The sequence below is a fragment of the Typha angustifolia genome, chromosome 12, assembly GCF_048772165.1.
Source record: "Typha angustifolia cultivar Huaian chromosome 12, ASM4877216v1, whole genome shotgun sequence".
NCBI lineage: Eukaryota > Viridiplantae > Streptophyta > Magnoliopsida > Poales > Typhaceae > Typha > Typha angustifolia.
The window spans coordinates 7,709,703-7,727,885 of record NC_133250.1 but is presented as its reverse complement, the minus strand read 5'-3'; the positions used below and the strand labels follow the sequence as shown (position 1 = coordinate 7,727,885).

General features: G+C 34.4%; 2 protein-coding genes across 7 annotated transcripts; both read left to right on the top strand.

Moving 5' to 3' along the window:
- The first annotated feature begins 1,198 nt into the window (after window positions 1–1,198).
- Window positions 1,199–10,049, top strand: LOC140772403 (protein S-acyltransferase 24-like). 5 transcript variants are annotated; one of them, XM_073114460.1, is made up of 14 exons: window positions 1,199–1,297; window positions 1,383–1,598; window positions 2,171–2,311; window positions 3,009–3,121; window positions 3,369–3,448; window positions 3,568–3,731; window positions 4,979–5,117; window positions 5,198–5,294; window positions 7,024–7,081; window positions 7,415–7,492; window positions 7,590–7,688; window positions 7,823–7,901; window positions 7,984–8,132; window positions 9,392–10,049. In XM_073114460.1, the coding sequence occupies exons 2-14, from the start codon at window positions 1,383–1,385 to the stop codon at window positions 9,614–9,616; spliced, it is 1,638 nt and encodes a 545-aa protein (XP_072970561.1). In that variant the 5' UTR covers window positions 1,199–1,297; the 3' UTR covers window positions 9,617–10,049. The 5 variants fall into 5 exon arrangements, with proteins under 5 accessions (XP_072970561.1, XP_072970562.1, XP_072970563.1 ...); XM_073114461.1 differs by having other exon boundaries at window positions 1,199–1,318; XM_073114462.1 differs by having other exon boundaries at window positions 1,205–1,598; window positions 3,601–3,731.
- Window positions 10,050–13,089: 3,040 nt separating this feature from the next.
- LOC140772735 (protein PHOX1-like) lies at window positions 13,090–17,798 on the top strand. Of its 2 annotated transcripts, none has more exons than XM_073114946.1 (3): window positions 13,090–15,522; window positions 16,126–16,360; window positions 17,447–17,798. In XM_073114946.1, exons 1-2 carry the CDS (start codon window positions 13,641–13,643, stop codon window positions 16,272–16,274), a joined length of 2,031 nt encoding a protein of 676 aa, XP_072971047.1. In that variant the 5' UTR covers window positions 13,090–13,640; the 3' UTR covers window positions 16,275–16,360; window positions 17,447–17,798. The 2 variants fall into 2 exon arrangements, with proteins under 2 accessions (XP_072971047.1, XP_072971046.1); XM_073114945.1 differs by having other exon boundaries at window positions 16,126–16,338; window positions 17,447–17,797.
- Window positions 17,799–18,183: the final 385 nt, after the last annotated feature.

Sequence of the window (18,183 nt, the reverse complement as noted above, 5' to 3'; positions counted from 1 at the left end):
ACCAACAAGATAAATATTAAGCAAACAATTATTTTAAAGGAGTCATTGATATCATTAACTAAAACTTGCACCAGTGAGTCGGGATATGCCATTTTTCCAAAGATCATACACTGAGTTTGTTGGCTAGTCGTTCCGGAGATTTATTCTCTCTCTCTCTCTCTCTCTTTATTCCATAAAACATTTAAAATTAATTTAGTAATAACTCAAATTACAATTTTACTCCTAGACTAGACAGCATCTAAATACTATTAAAGTTCCAATCAAGAGTACTTTTACGTATTTACTTTAAAATATTATTAATTATTAATATAATCTTACTATTTTTATTACTTTAATATTAACTTTATGTCACGTCCAATTTAATTATTATTCATTATATTAATAGAGTTAAAAATTAAAATATATACTTTTTAAATTAGCTTTATTCTACAAATAAATGAACACAGAGAAAAGACGAGAGGATCAAACGGCTAACTGCCATAACGGGAGTACTTGTAGAAGTTTTGAGAAGAAAACTTGACACCACCTGGGTCCACCGGCTCAATGATAGATCCATCAATGTTAAAAGTATAGATAATTGGATTTATTGTTTTGTAACTTAGGATTTTCTCAAAAAATAAATAACTAAATATGAAAAACCTCATAATATATATGTTTTCTTTTATATGCTTTTAAGCCTTATGGAGTAATCTCTACCGTGGAAATAGAATCACTTAAAACGTTGATTGCAATCGGTGACAATCTGAGTGACAAAATTGACATCATTGGGAATTTTAAAATGAAGAAATGAAAAGGACCCCTGTTGAATTTTCCTCTTATCTTAACTATTTATTATTGTAAATACCAATTCATTATATTTAAGATTAAATTAAAGCCTTTTTAAACTTATTATTTTTATATCGATAATTTTGAACTAATTCTTTTTTTACCGCAAAGACCCATTAAACCTTGTATTTATACTTTGGAGTTTGTAGGTTGAAAATTTTAATAATTTAGGGGCTAGTTTAGGATTCAAACTATATGTGCTACCGAATCATTAATCGAATTAAACTATTAAATTATCTAATAATTTTCTATAATATTATTTAAAATTAGAAATTGAATCCATAACCTCCTTCCTTGATTACGGGATACAACAGAGTTAGTTACTATTTAGGGGCAAGCCTAAATAAATCTTGTATTTATACTTTCAATAAATCGAGTAACGATTCCCTCCGATCCTGGTTGTATCGCATAACCCAATAAATCTCCAGCACGAGCGAAGCGTAGCCTCTACACCTCTCGGAGGCCTTCTTCGGTTCTTCCTCCCTCTTCTTCGGTACCTCTCATCCACCTTCCGGCCCCCAATACCGTAAATCTTAACGCCGGAGATGTCCTCGCAGATGGAGGTAGTGGAGGAGACGACGGAGGTGGGAGGAGGCGAGGAATTCCTAAAGAACGACGTGTACACGGCTGCGGCGTACGGCGATGTGGAGAAGCTGAAGAGATTGGTGGATGTCGAGGGTTGCTCACTGGCTGATCCCGACGGGATCGGATACTACGCTCTCCAATGGGCTGCTCTTAACAACCGTACCGCTGCACTCCAGTACATAATTGAGGTAATTTTCAGCATTTTAGATGGATTTAGATGTTTTGGTGGATTACTCTATCATAATTCAAATATTGTATCTTTGATGTATCTATTTGGTTGTTGACGAAATTATGGTCACTGCTGTGATAATTATAGTGCTGTTCTTGCTGAATTTCGAGTCCTAAGCTGGATTTTTAATTCTAAGTTCTTTGGAGTATATACCCTATAAAATACAATATATTTGTCTATACTTCTCTAAATTTCATATTTGCATGGGTACCCCCGAGTAACTTCTTTGACAAATATAAGTTAAATTCGAGCCATTTAACTGTTAAATGACCGAAACACTCTTAGTCGATAGATATGTATCCGGGAAAGAGTAAAGATAATTTTTCTTTTTTATTTTGGAATATTCCGAATTTTTTTGTATTAGGTAATAAAGGTATTTAGAGGAATATCAATGCAAGACACAACAGGTTTTGAGGTTTATACACGAAATTACCAAATTAAGTAGTTTTAGAAGGATACACAAGCAAGAAACCTAATTGGCATAATATAGTACTACTATTATTGTGATAAATGATTATGATGAATGGGCAGAATGGAGGAGATGTAAATGCAGCAGATAACACAGGGCAGACGGCACTTCATTGGAGTACAGTGCATGGCCACATCCAGACTGCTGATCACCTGCTGAAAGAAGGCGCTCAGGTTGATGCGGCAGATATATATGGTTATCAGGTTTGGGTTCAGGATTGCGCTTTTAACTATCTTGTGGAGTTGATTTTTGACTCTTCTGCTTCTGTTGGTAATTGAACTGGTTTTGCATGATTGAATTATTATGAAGATTACTGGTAGGGCTGGGGCACTATTGAGAGTATGCTTTCTCTACATTTTTCCTGGATATATTGGAAGATAAGAATTTCCACAGCGCAGGATGACAGATATAATTTCCTAAGTTGTAATGAATGAAACAATTTTAACTCTGTATAGTTGTGTACAACCTAGTAATAAGCATGGTTGCTTCCTGACTTTTTGGGTAGTAATAGCTTAGGTGGGCTGTCTATGTCCTTAAGTTGGTCACTTGCATTACTGTAAATTTAACCAAAGATAATGTTATTGTTTCTATTCTTCCCATTGAGATGATAGAAAATATTGCTTGCCTTTCCTTTCAGATGTTATTTGATTGATGTTCGGTCTTCTGAGTTAAATCATTTCCGAGCATGTTGATTGACCTTTGGAGCTACATCTTAATCTTTTTTTTCTCAATAAATAATCACCTTTTACATCTTATGAAGTAAGTTAATGTCGTTACATACTTACATTAGATTTGTAGCAGCTCATGTGTTTCTTATGGCCTTTTTAGTTCATCTTGCTTATTTCACGGACTAGAGCTGCATCCTCCTGGGAATCCTTATCTGTTCTAATTTAAATGCAGAACACTCATGTTGCAGCCCAGTATGGGCAGACTGCATTTCTATACCATATTGTCACCAAATGGAATGCTGATCCTGATGTCCCAGATAGTGATGGAAGAAGTCCTTTGCATTGGTACAGAACCTTTATGCTCTGTTTTCACATTTGTTATGTACAAGTGCCAGCCAGTTTCATTTTACCAAAGGTCTAATATATGTTGACAACTCCTTTCCAGTTGTTTTATTTATAGTGCCGTACATCTCTGTTTGGACAAGCATATGTGCATTAAATATCACTGTGTACATTTCTTCTTCACCAACAATGCTGGCCAATAATTCTTTTCTTTCCCTCTTAAATTATTGCAACATATTGGAGCTTGTAGGGCTGCTTATAAGGGATTCATTGACTGCATACGTCTTCTTTTATTTCTGGATGCTTATAGTGGGCGACAAGATAAGGAGGGTATGTACCATGTTTATTTATCCCTTAATTTTTCCTCTTCTGTTATTGAAGAATCTTAGCAATTAGATGCATATATTATTCTATGTCTGTGTTTCTATAGATGATAACTTTGTCATTAGGATACACTCCTCTTCATTGGGCTGCTATAAAAGGGAATCTAGAAGCATGCACTATGTTAGTTCAAGCTGGAAAAAAGGAGGATTTGATGGTGCAAGATAATACTGGTTTAACCCCAGCCCAGCTTGCTTCTGATAGTAATCATCAGCAAGTTGCCATTTTTCTTGTAGGTACTCTGAATCTGGAGTTGCTAGTATTTGATTATTTATGACATTTTTGGTGCTTTCTAGTTTTCTTTTCATCTAGCTGATATTGTGTATATTCTTCAATCATTTTAAGTAAAATATTAAGACAATTGGTTCTGATATTTCTGCAGTCATTTTGCATGCTTCCTATTTCCCAGAAGTTTTTAGGGTGAAGATTCTTTTTTGGATTCTCTTTTTGTGTGCATGCCATTCTAAAGTCCTTTATTTATGTGTTTACACTTCAAAAGTCAAAACTTGATATTAATATGCATACTTCCATACATGTACATATCACTACAATTGAAATTAAGAATGGTCGTGCCAATAGTGGCATGACACTTGGTACAGAGTGAGCCAGTAGCACACCCTTGTGCTGAGTTGTCCAACACGGCATGTGAAGCCCTTTTTAAATTTTATTTTTTCATCATATTAACTTTAGTTTCTATGTATATTTAATATTCATATCATATTATAGGAAAATTATAAAATTTTTATTTGTATAAAGACTATATAAGACATTATAACAAATAATACTATCAATAGATGAGTTTTGAAGATTATCAACAGTATTTAGTGCAATATTCTCGTGTTATTCTTATGCCAGTAAATGAAATATTTGATCCTCCTCGTCATGCTATTAATTATTGAACTATTATCAATTAATATTATGTGTTCAATTATATTATGAAGTGTTTAATTATTAATATTAGTTTTAATGAATGTATTCAATCATATTATGTGTTGAATGATATTTATATTTAACTGTTGTTTTAGCTTTAATAAAATAGGTTATTTACAAAAATAATTTAAAAATAAAACACTGTAATATATGTTTCAATATATATATTTAAACAAAAAAAATCAAATATTGACATGCCAAAGACCTAAAAATATCTTTAAATATCTTAAAAATTTATTAAAAATATTATAAATGCATGCCAGTGGCACGCAGGGCGTGACGAAGTGTGCCGACTGGCACATGCCGTGTCAAAGGCGGCACGACACTGCACGTGCCATTGACACGACCATTGTTGATTGAAATATTCATAATACCTAAAATACCAAAGGATCTAGATCGGGATTGGCTGATCCTTTGAACCATGGAAAATACTGCATTTCTCCTAAAACAATTTCAAGGAAACACTCTTGTTTTTTCAGTGTCATGAAAAAGAAATTCTATGAAAGCTTATATTACCTATTATAATCTTAATATGACTTACAATGACAGGGGAATGCTATAAGAATATTTGATAGACTCTATGGAGGGAGCAGCCAGTTTGGAAAGCTATCAAAGTTAGGACATGCACCTCTCCTTTGGTGCACTATAATTGCTTTGCTTGCCACATATATGTATTCGGTCATCCCAGGTGCTCTTAATTAGCATATCACAATTTATTATATAAATATTCTGATAATTTATGTGGAGTTCCCTTTTCTTCCTACGCAGGATTTAATATTTGGAAGTTATCTTTATCTGGACTGTTTGCATGGCTAGGTGTTTTTCTTGCTACTTCTGGACTCGTCATGTTTTATAGGTGTAGCAGGTAAAACATTTCTAGCAGGCATGCCATTTGGTTGTTCATTGGTGTGGCTTTTACATATAACTAGTATGGTTGAAAGGTGTAAATACATCGTTTGTTGCTCATGCTAACCTTGTTACATCTGTCAGCTTTCCCAGACAGATGAAGGATGGCCAAAATATGTATAAACATAGGCAAAACATACCTACACTCAAAATTAGTTACAAGTAATCTCTTCATGTTGATGACACACACATACACCCCAATGCATGCACATATATAGTTGGCATGTGTGTATAAAAAATTAATTCATATAAAACAACCAGGCTTTCTGGGCTGCCAATTTGTACCATGAATGCAATTGATTTTCCTATATTTCCATTGTTGTAGCTGCCAATTTGTACCATGAATGCAATTGATTTTCCATCTTTCCATTGTTGTAGATAAAGGTAGCATTCCATCAGTTCTTGGTCTTTAATCTTTATTCTGATTGGAATTATATTACTCTCAAGATATTGTTCCACCATACATAGTTTTGGTCCGTAATCATCTATAATTTCTTTACCCTCAAATTGAAGAAGCCCCACAAGCAAACTTAAAGTTTAGAAGTTAGAACTAGGTTATTGTGTGGATACTTCTATTTTTATGAGACTACTCCTAGACTCTTTGTACTCCCTCGAGTTCCTGCTCATCCTCCTATTTGAGAATCTTCTTTGGATTTGTGTTACCACTTCGTGCTTGTTGGGAATTCTTCCAATCTCACTTTACACTCATGACACATAAAACTTTTCTCTTTTTTTATTCCTATCTCTAGGTCACATGAAGCACTATTACATGGACCTGCAGGTCCTGAAAACACCATGCCTTTCTGTTGCTTCTGACTAACGAGCAAGGACAAGTCTGAGCATGTAGGTCAACTCGTAAGGTGACTTATGTGGATCATGTCTCTATTTACCAGTGGCCTTTCCTAGGGTTAAGTTGTTGTCTTGGGTGTCTTGGGTGTGCATAGGGATGCCTCAAGTAGCCTGCTGTTATGACCAAAGAATCTTTTCTTCCTTGCATTGCCAAATGTCTTTCAACAAAATAAGATTGGGAGCTGCTTTGAGAATTCAGAGGAATAGATGGCAAACAAGCCATGGTGAAGGAAAGTTAGGGAACCGAGGATTCGTCCAAATGCAGAGTCTCTTAAGGAAATTACACTCAGTGAAAACCAGATTCTTTCACATAACCATTAGTCTGAATCCGTCATTCTAGAATTTACTCTCTAAGTTATTGGGACTTGCAAATAGAGAACCGTCCAATTTAAACTACTGAACAAAGTAAAATGAAATGAACACAGGTTGACCACGATATTCTCCAAAAGTAACCCATTCATAAACTCTAAAATTAGGATTATGTAGACATTCATGTTTATGTTGTTGGTTTTCAATATGTGTCTCATATCACAATCACAAAGATAAATTGGTATGCATGCAATTTAGAGATTTTCAAACTTAATTTTCATGGATTAATATATTTCATTCATTCTTCTACTCTTGGTCCATCTATCATTTATCAAGTCAATTATCAAGGCAACTATTCTTGTATGACAATTCAAATCTCAAACTAAAATATATTGAATTCTTGTCACTATTTTTGTTTATGTCTATATTTTTGAACCATGAAACTAAGTGTTCTATCTTCATGATGTTTATATGACACTTTGATTTCAATTGACTTTTAGTTATATATGCTCATTGTGCTTTTGCTGCAGGAAAGATCCTGGTTATGTAAAAATGAACCCACGGAATTCACGAAATATAAGAGATGACGTGAGTTGAAAAGCATTGCTAGTTAATCTTCTTAAGATTAGTATCTTGATTTCTTGCTTTGTTCATAGACTAAAAAGGTTAGATTCATTTGTTTATGTACACCTTTTGCTTCTTAGTTGTCAAACAGAATTAGGTTTCCCTTTGTCCTTTTTCTGTTAAGCTTACTTCTCAATATAGTATCTTGTAAAACTTGAACGGTAGCAGTAAATAGAAAAGGAAGCAAGTTATAATTTATCTAGAGTTTCAAGGGTTGTTAGCAGATATTTCAAACCTCAAATATTACTCACTTGAAAGCTCATAGTCTTTTAAAACATCGAATATTTATGTTTTTAGGAACCTTTGTTAAAGGTGGATTTAGGCAATCCAGCTCTACTGGCTGGGAATTGGTCCCAGCTATGTGCATCATGCAAGGTATAACTTTGCCACAAGGCTTTTATATTTCTTCAATTTACATTCAAGTTCTTAAAAGTTAAAACTTTCTGATTCTACATGCATTTATATTTCTTAGATCATTAGGCCTTTGCGAGCAAAGCATTGTTCCACATGTGATCGCTGCGTCGAACAGTTTGACCATCACTGTCCTTGGGTATCTAACTGCATTGGCAAGGTACACGTTATTCTCTTTTCATCTTATTTTATCTGTCTAGCTTGATCTTTAAAGTCAATAGTGTACTAGAGTATTACTGTAGTGTATTTCTTTATCCTCCATTTTATTAGCAGAGACATGGCTTGTAAGTGCAGAAAAATAAGCGGGATTTCTTTATGTTTCTCCTTCTGGAAGTTTCTGCCATGGTTATTACTGGTGCAGTAACCATTATAAGTATGTATTCTCTGAGCTTATTTCTTTTCAAGTTACCACTGCTTCATAGTATTTAGTACTTCATACTTATTTCATGTTGTAGGAACTGTGAGAGATCCAGCTGCTCCAAAAAGATTTGTTGCATGGTTAAACTATTCTGCTACTCACCATCCCGGGGCACTATCATTTTTGATAACAGACTTCTTCCTTTTCTTTGGTGTTGTGGCTCTAACTATTGTACAAGCAACACAGGTATGAAAAATAGGTACACGAACTATTTAGTTAGTCAACAATTGATTTGTGGGAATGACCAATGAATTATTCATCCATTGCTGCATGACCGTAGCCTAGCATGGCATTGAACTGGATTCTTGTACCTTGGTGTGAGAAAAATTGTTACTTGTCCGTGCCTTTTTATAATTCTTTTCTCATTAATGTGCATAGTGAGGATTTATATGAATGAAATTCTTAAGCTCGGCTTCATTTAGAGTTGCTATTGATTTATCCCTCTTTCTTTTTTAGAGGGAAATTGCATTTTATTCCCTATAGTTTAGCTCAATTTTATAAAATCTCTATATACTTTCAACTTAAATACTTAACCTTAATGTGATTTTGATTAAAATGCAAGTGTTATCTTTTTTATCAAATTTGACCAAACTATAGGTTGAATTCGAAAATCTTCATTAAAGACAGTTGTAGGAAATTTGATAAGTTTTTAATGTATCTAAAGCAATACTAATCAGATTTTAAATGACAATTATATTAAATAGATGTATATTTTTGTCGTATCTTTGTCATCTAAAATTCGATCAATATTATTTTAGATGTATTGGAAAGCTTATTAGGTCATCTGCAATTTTGTCTCTAATAAAAATCTTCAAATTTGACTTCTAATTTAGTCAAATATGATAAAAAAGATAATGATTGTACTTTAGCGAAGATCATAAAAGATTACGTACTTAAGTTAAAAGTATATAAAATTTTTGTGAAATTGAGCTAAACCATAGGAGGTAACATACAATTTACCCTTATTGTTCTTCTCTATAGTCCATACTAGGTTCTAGTTAATGAGAATGGACTTCTTAATAGGAGAAAAGTTGGCCATAGTTATTATTTTCAGTACACAATGTCAAGAAACATGTTTCTTTCACTTCTAACTTCAAATTCTGGTCCTGTTATAACTCTTTGATTTTGAAGTTCTATCCTATTGCTCAAATCAGTCTGGAAGATCACCTTTGAATTAATTACCTCTTGACTTTTCTGTAGTGTTCTTGTGTATGTGACATTTTTGTGCTGAGTGACATTGCTGGTTTATATTAGTCCACACACTCCTTTATGGCATTACCTTGAATATTTATTAGTTATTTACTGCAATCCTCCTACCATTTCATTTTCCATGTTCATGCATTCCTAACTTTCTCATGACTTACCTGCTTACTAAGCTGCCAAGTTTTGAATACTTGCTAGATTTGATCTAGTAATTCCTTGTCTATCTACTTTATCTTCTGCAGATTTCACAGAACATAACAACAAACGAGATGGCGAACGGCATGCGGTACAGCTATCTCAGAGGGCCAGGTGGCAGATTCAGAAACCCTTATGATCATGGTATTCGCAAGAACTGTTCTGACTTACTGATAAATGGGTACAATGAGGATGTGGAACATCCAGAACAGCCATCACTCTCTGCACTAGAACTGGGGATGATTCAGATGGCCAGTGACAGGGCTTTGTAGAATGGAAACAAATAACTTTATTATAACGGCGGCAATCAGTATAGATGTTCAAAATCTCAGGGGCATGTAAATGCATCAGAATGCACTCATAACAAGACCAAGAATTCCCTCTGGACTTGGAGTTTGGCCTCGGACATGCCAACACTAGTGAGAATACCAGCTCTCATCTTCCTTTAAGATTCATTTGTGTAGGTGGGCTTGAGTAAGTTATTAGTTATCAGACCACGCAGATGTTTTATTTTGTGTATATTTTTAGCTAATATGAATTGCGAAACTCGAAATATTATTTTGGCCAGACTCTATGGGCTAAAGATGATCTAAGAAGTCTTATTAGGTATTGAATGTCAAACATTTTTGTCCTTAGTTTGAAGTTTGTTCAGATGTAAATGAGATCAAAGTTCTCTTTGGGCTTTATTGTTATTATCATTATAAATTCTCTTGAGAACAATTATTGTTATCACACTGAACAGGAGAGACTTACTCTCAGCCTATTTAATAAGTAAATAAATATAATCAAAGAATAATATATTTATTTTTTCTTTCTATATGTTTTTAATCAAAATATAATGCCTATGAATTCAGCGTTTTAAGTCAAACATAAAGCGCTGAATCTTTTTAATAGTTTACAACTCATAAAATGCTGACACTTTCAAAACTGACCCATTTTGGAATAAATATTTAGAGAGTTTTATTTTTATCAAACTAGCCATCTCCCAAATATTTATTTATCGAAATAGACCGCAGTTTAAACTTAATATAAAAAAAGGGGTCTGTTTTACTGTAGTTAGTAATAAAACACTGATCTTATCAATATTTCACATTTAGATAAAAATGTCAAAAAAATTAATAATAATTTAGAAAACCCTGAATAATTCAGCATCCCATGTTGAAAAGCTTAGCAAAATAAGATTAGGATGGAGAATAATGTCTCCCATTCCCATTGATTTGGCGTTCTATATAAGCATATTTAAATCAGTTTGCTGCAACAAAGAAAATGATGAACAGTTTAGTATCTTATTTTTTTAGAATATTGAATATTTTCTCTGCAAAAAAAAAATTAAATTAAATTAAAATTTAGAGAAACTATTGTTATATTTTTGCGATTCTAAACACACCTTATTGTGGAGAATGATGACTATGCTATTCCAACCATAAATCTTTCTCGTATTAATGTTCTAAACTTTTTTTATATTTTTATTTATATCTTTCTCATTTAAGACTAAAATAAGCTAAAAGTAAAAGTTTTATATTATTTTATCTTTGATCTTCGTAATAACATATTATATGTTCACAATGAACTACTAATTGTAAATTGATGACCTTTCAAACTAAGTAGTTTAATATATCTTTTAACAATAAAATACTTAATTATCTAGTATTTTACGTGGAAAACATAAAATCATCATTCCCTTTGATGAAGGTTCAAACAGTTAAGCATTTTTCTTTCAATAAAAATATTAATAAAATTAGCTTTTTAGTTAGAAGACAAGAAGTTTAACTCATTTGAAATTAAAACATTAAACTTATGGGCGTTTTACTACAATAAAGTAGTCAGAGTGTGATTTATTTCTCATCCTCTTTACGTGAGAGTAGTGCCAAAGAGCAGTCTGGTCCATAAAAAAGACTTCATGGTGATCAATCCTGCCACTCTCCAAGAAAGGGAAACTTATAAGCTTTCTAAGGGTTTTTGACCAAGCTGACCTCTTTTAAAACTTATATACTAAAATAGATTACACCTAACACATAATATCAAAAAGAATCTATTTAACTATAGCTCTAGTTAAAATGCTAAATTATTAAGCATTTTACCTAGCTAAAAGTAAAACATTAATTTTTATATAATGCACTGATATAATTAATATTTTATTTAAAAAATGCTAAAAGTTTAACACTTTTGAGAAATAGAGGATACACATAAAATATTAAATAATTAAGTATTTAATTGTTAAAAATACTAAATTGTTCAATACATTATTAAGATGCTGAACTATTCATTTTTTAATTATAAAAAAGCTATTTATTTTCTTATATCATAACTTTTTAACCAATATTCTACTTTGGACATATAATATGTCGTTATGAAAGTGAAAGAAAAACTAGTGTAATATTTTAATCAAAATTTAATTGAACCTTAAAAAAAAAATATATAGATAAAAATATAAAGAAAAAATAGTTTGTATTGTTATAACTTTATACTTGTTATTTATTTTAGTCAATGAATATGCTATTGTGAAGATATAGAAAAGTTGGAATCACATAATTATTCCCAACAGCCAACTGTACTTAAAACTACAAAAAAAGAGAAAAAAAAAACGTAGCTCTACATTTTGTTTAGTTTTTTTTAATAAAATGCTCGACTCTTCAGCATTTTTTAATGATTATCAACGTTTTAATTTTGGCTAGGTAAAAGGTTAAACTTATTAGCATTTTAAGTATGGCTAGACCCATTTTGATATTAAATTTCAGGTATGGTCTATTTAGATATATAAGTAGGGTTATCAAAAAAGTTTGTGGGCTTGTGAAGCTCATGCTTATAAGCTCGGCTTGTTTAGATTTTGGCTCGAGCTCTAGATGAGCTAAGATGGAGCTGGCTCGTTTGAGCTCAACTCAATTAGGCTCGATACTATAGCATATATATATATATAATATCAAATGCTCTCTCTCTCTCTCTCTCTCTCAATTCTTATTTTGTACCCCTAGAAGAATGTGTTCTCATCGAAGTCAGCATCTTCTCTCTCCCTCTATCCCTAAGCTTGGGGTAGTACCGTGGCTAGGGTTATGGTTTCAGTAGGAGCCTTTGCATAGCCTCGATGGAACCAAGCGGGCATGACCTATGTAGTCGAGGATGGAAACTCCTCAGCTTCTGATAGTGTTGATGTTGGTGGTGTGAAAGCTTTGCTCTTGCTGATGAGAGACCTGCGAAGACTCCTCCATTGACTTTGCTCTTTGGCAAGCTCTCTCCATCACTAGCGAGGGCTTCTTCCGACGAGGTCGAAATGAAGATGGTGACGACACCGATGCCCTCTCCCTCTTTCATTGCCTCATTGATGTCCAGCCCCCAAATTCTCCCGTCGAGCTATCAAGTTGAGCTTGAGCCTCATCAAGTAGGAGATGAGCCAAGCTTAGCTCTACTTTTTCAGCTCGAATCGAGCTCGAGCTAAGCCAAGCTAGGCCAAGCTCGCTCAAGTTTGGTTCTATTACACCCCTTATTACACCCCTTAGGTATAAGTTTTTAAAGAGGGCTAGTTTGGTCAAAAACTCACTTTCTAATTCCATCTTGGGTTGTTAGGAGTAAATATTGATAACTTTCTCGGCTCCGCTCGGCTGGATTACACCCCTAATATTACAAGTTTTAAAAGAGGATTAGTTTGGTCCAAAACTCACTTTCTAATTCCATTTCGGGTAGTAATATTGGTAAATTTTTTCATTTCCACGACCAAATAATACTCTAATAATTCTACTAAACCAGCGCACGAATTTGGACGGCCGCGGCTTCGCTGTCTTCATGTCTCCGTCCACTCGATCCCGTTAACATTCTGTTTAGATTCTTGCACCTTTCCGTTGTCATCCGACAAAAACAAAATATTAAGCCGAATGGAAGCGATGGGATTGCGCGCTGTTCCCATTGCTTGATTAAAGGAACAAGCTTTCTTCCATTCCCTCCGATTTCGAGTGCAATTTGGAGCTTTGCCTATTGGGATTTCTGATGCTGGGGAGGCTCGAGATAGCGATTTGAAGAGAACCCACATCGAGATAAGTTTCCTTTCCCCCTTATCTGAACGATTCCTGAATCAATTGGTCGATTTCTGAGGGAAATATTTGGATTTGGTTGAAAGATTAAGGTTTTATTATTTCCTACGAGGAGTTTAAAGAAAAACCCATCTCTTTATTTGATTCAATTCTACTTGCGGAAGAATCTCTCAGTTTGTTCCGGTTGGTCAGCGTGGAAAAGGAGGGAGTTTTATTACGGATTTGGGGTTTTCTTTATAGCTAGATTTGGAATATTTGTATCTTGATCTCAGAGATGGGTAAGCCTGAAGCCAGGAAAAAAAAGTCATCAGGAGGTAAATTGAGCAAGACTAACTCAAAAAATAGCAGAGCCAGTGACCACAGCCCGAAAGTTCTCGATAATGACATGACTATCTTCATTGATATGGCTAACGCATTGAAAGAGGATGGTAACAAGCTCTTCCAAAGGAGGGAGTATGAGGGAGCACTGCTCAAGTATGACAAAGCCATCAAGCTCTTACCTAAGAGCCACATCGATGTCGCGTACCTCCATAGCAATATCGCGGCTTGTTATATGCAGATGAGACCCGAAGAGTACCATAGAGCGATAAATGAATGCAATTTGGCCCTTGAGGTCTCTCCCAAGTACAGTAAAGCTCTATTGAAGCGAGCGAGGTGTTTTGAAGCCTTGAACAGATTGGATTTGGCATATAAGGATGTCGATGAAGTTCTAAATTTGGAGCCGAACAATCTCACCGCGGTAGAGATTTCTGAGAGAGTCAAAAAGGCAATGGAGAAGAAGGGTATTACCTTGGATGATAAGGAAGTGGTGTCACCCCCAGAAATTGTTGTTGCGAAAGAGAAGCCTAAGAAGAAGAAGACCCAGAAATCTGAGGATAAGGTGGTTGTTGAGGAGGAGAAGCATTGCGAGATTAAGGAAGAACCTAAGAAGGTTGTAAAGCTAGTCTTTGGGGAGGACATAAGATGGGCAGAGATACCAGCTAAGTGTAACATGTTGCAGTTGAAAGAGGCAGTTCTTAAAAAGTTCCCAAGATTAAAGGCAGTGCTTGTCAAATACAGAGACAAAGAGGGTGACTTGGTGACAATCACTAGAGCTGAAGAACTAAGGTGGGCTGAGGAATCAGCAGATCCACAAGGATCAGTTAGGTTGTACATTATAGAAGTTGATCCTGAGCATGAACCAATTTTTGAGGAGGTACAAAATGGTGCTTCAGTTCAAGGGCTAGATAAAAGTCATAATGGCATTTCTGAGAATGGATCCAAGCATGATGATGAGCAAAGATCTTCAAGTATTATTGATGACTGGGTTTTGCAGTTTGCTCAGCTATTTAAGAACCACGTTGGTTTTAGTTCTGATGGATGTATAGATCTTCACGAGATTGGCATGAAGTTGTACTCTGAGGCAATAGAAGACACACTCACAAGTGAAGAAGCACAGGAAATATTTGAACTTGCTGAGCGAAAATTTCAGGAGATGGCAGCATTGTCCTTGTTTAATTCTGGCAATGTCCATATGTCTCGAGCAAGGAAGAGGTTATTCTTGTCAGAAGATTCTTCCAGGGAATCCATACTTGCACAAGTCAAATCTTCATATGAATGGGCGCAGACAGAATATGTGAAGGCTGCAAATAGATATGAGGAAGCTTTGAAGATCAAACCAGACTTCTATGAAGGCCTTCTTGCACTTGCCCAGCAACAGTTTGAGCAGGCAAAGCTTTCTTGGTATTATGCCATTGGATGTAAAGTAGATTTGAAGACCTGGCCTACATCAGACATCTTGGAACTATTTAATAATGCTGAAGACTATATGGAAAGGGGAATTGAGATGTGGGAGGAGAAGGAAGTGCAGCGTTTAAAGGAACTGTCCAAACCTAATAAGGGAAACACCCTCGTGCATAAAATGGGCTTGGAAGGATATCTGAAGGATGTATCCACAGATGAAGCAGCTGAACAGATTTCTACTCTGCGGTCTCAAATAAACATTTTGTGGGGAACTATGCTTTATGAGCGCTCAGTTGTAGAATTCAAATTAGGCCTTCCTATTTGGGAGGAATGTCTAATGGCAGCTGTCGAAAAATTTAGGCTTGCAGGGGCTTCTCCAACTGACATTGGTGTGATGATAAAAAACCATTGTGCTAATGAAACTACCCAAGAAGGTAATATAATTTATTTTAATAGCTACAGTGCCTTATGGTTCTTCTGGAAAGAGAACATACAGATGAATAGATGAACTGACTGAACGTAGGAAGTAGGCCACTTGGGCTTATGAATATAGTAATAGTAGGTACTTGTTGATAATTTGGCTGTGCTATGATTGTTCCAGATCAAGTGTGTCTGAGCTTTGAAACCTAATGATGATTCCTGATTATGAGCAACTATAATAATATTATGGACAGTCCAATACTATTACAATTTTTGTGATATTCATGTTTGTGTTTGCATGAATGAACACTTCGACAGAATACTACTGCTCTTTCTTACTTGGTTTTGATACCAAAAACTTTTCTCCAACCAATTATTACTGTTTGTATAGAACGTACTATATGCACTGCTAGAATGTACTTCTATATAATGGTTCACTTTTACACCAATTCTGGTGAACTATGCTTGCAGCAATATTGATATGTTGTTTTGACACTATTGAACTGAAATCAAAATAGTGAAATTCTAGAATAATTGTAATGTTAAACTTTAAAATTAAAAATAACTTCTATTTTCAGAATTAGTTAAAACACTATGACATTTTCTTTCTTTTGTAGGCCTGGGCTTCAAAATTGATGAGATAATTGATGCTTGGAATGAAATGTATGATGCTAAAAGGTGGATCACTGGTGTTTCATCTTTCCGTCTTGAACCATTGTTTCGGCGGAGAGCCCCAAAGTTGCATCACTTATTGGAGCATATCTAGTACTTTTTGTTATTGCCAACATCGGGGGACTAGAGTTGAGCTTCAGCATCAATAAACTATAAAGGTTTGTTTTCTTAATGAAGCAGGTAACATGCATTCACTTGGATTATTATGATGTAATCCAGTTATTTTATTCATTTGGTACATTATCTAGAGTTAAGTGTTTAAACTTTTAATACAGCACTATGGATTATAGCAATAGTTTGTACAAAATTGAAACCATATAACTCCCAAGTGCATGCTTGCTATTTATCTTTCAAAAGATGGTCCCAAGCCCTGATAAAGAAGGAGGGTTGCATTAGGTTGAGAGCCAACAAAGAAGTTTTTTTGCAAGAGAACTGTGAAAATGGAACCTTAAAGAATTATATATGGAGGTTTTATTGTCTTGTTCAATTCCAAGATTATTTTCATCCCTCACTTTGAAGCAATTAATCTTGTAACCTCTGCGGCAATAACGAGAGACTATCTACTTTTGTGTAATGCAAAGTTTTAACAAAAAGAAACTAATTTTACAGGCATACAGAACCCGAAGTAGAGATGATACATGTCATGATACACGTACTGCCAAATACACTTCTTTTCTCAATAGCTTATACTCTAACTAGGAAATTAAGAAATCTTTTTGCAGCTCATACTTTAATTAGCGTAGCAGGTCATCCACTAGAAATTGGGAATATTGGTCTCAGAGGCATGCCTATGTCTTGCCTCACTGTGTCCTAACACAAATATCTTGAGCACTGGGACCCAGGTTGCTTATTTTTGCGCTTTTGACAGCACTCCTTTATGTAAATGTCCAGGATTGTGGAAACAAAGCCAACTGATAAGGAATCAACAACCCTTCAAGACAATCATTCTACAGACACCATTAAGTAAAAACCAGAATGCTTGTCTAGAGTCTAGACTACACACATGTATGGTAGATTGGCTTAGCATGAGTGATAACTATTGTACTTCTTCATATTATAACATCCTGGTAGGAGAAGGGCTTCTCTGATTAATGTGCACTTTGTCAAAGTTTATTTTACATCTGTAAAGAGGATAGGTTATTTGCTGTTACTTATCAGATTGGTTGCTCTGATTTATGACTACTGAAGCTCTTTTTTCATATTCCTTGCGAAAGAGATGCAATTTCCTAATAACTTAAGTCTAACATAATCTGCATCTATCCACAGATTATTTGCTGGTGGGGATGGTATATTGGATTTTCTTTTTTAATGTTCTTATAGAGAAGAAAGCCTGTTGATTTTACAGCGACGGAATTGTTTGCCAAAATTACAGAAGACTCTCTGGAAATATGTGGCGATATCGAGAAATATAAATTTTTTTTTTCCTTCATTTGATTCTGACTACAGATGCTGTCAATTTATTACTTTAAGAATGGTTGGAGAAGAGATTGCAGATTCTTTGCTTTTGCATATGGATCATAGCAAAAGATATATGAGAATCACTTTGATTTGTTTGAGATTTATTAGCCTGAGTAAATTATTTTGATTTGTTCAACATTTGCCCAGATGAGGAGAATGGTCATCATTAAGCATTGTTAACATTAGTCAACTGAAATAATTGATTGGAATCACGTTGACTATGAGTGCCATGGCAATATGAGCCTTAAGAGTAATGGCTCCTAATCATGGACTCCATTTTCAGACCTTTTTTTTTATCCTTTTTACAAAGTATATGTTTATTTTTAAATTAAATTAGAAGAAAAAAACTATTTGAGAAATATGTCTCTTATATATATATATATATATATATAGAAAATATTTGGTACTAAAAAATACCATGCCTTTAATTTGCTTTTATTTACACTATCATATGGATATTTCAACTATTATATTTTGCCTAAAATGCCTCAAAAGTATCCTAACATTAGTTTTCTTAACCATCAATTACCATATAGATGCAAAAT

Coding starts and splice junctions, on each gene's coding strand:
- LOC140772735 (XM_073114946.1), top strand. CDS start 13,641: ATGGGTAAGCCTGAAGCCAGGAAAAAAAAGTCATCAGGAGGTAAATTG. Junction 15,523..16,125: donor TAATGAAACTACCCAAGAAG/GTAATATAATTT, acceptor TTTCTTTTGTAG/GCCTGGGCTTCAAAATTGAT.
- LOC140772403 (XM_073114459.1), top strand. CDS start 1,371: ATGTCCTCGCAGATGGAGGTAGTGGAGGAGACGACGGAGGTGGGAGGA. Junction 3,122..3,368: donor GGAAGAAGTCCTTTGCATTG/GTACAGAACCTT, acceptor TGGAGCTTGTAG/GGCTGCTTATAAGGGATTCA. Junction 5,118..5,197: donor TATGTATTCGGTCATCCCAG/GTGCTCTTAATT, acceptor CTTCCTACGCAG/GATTTAATATTTGGAAGTTA.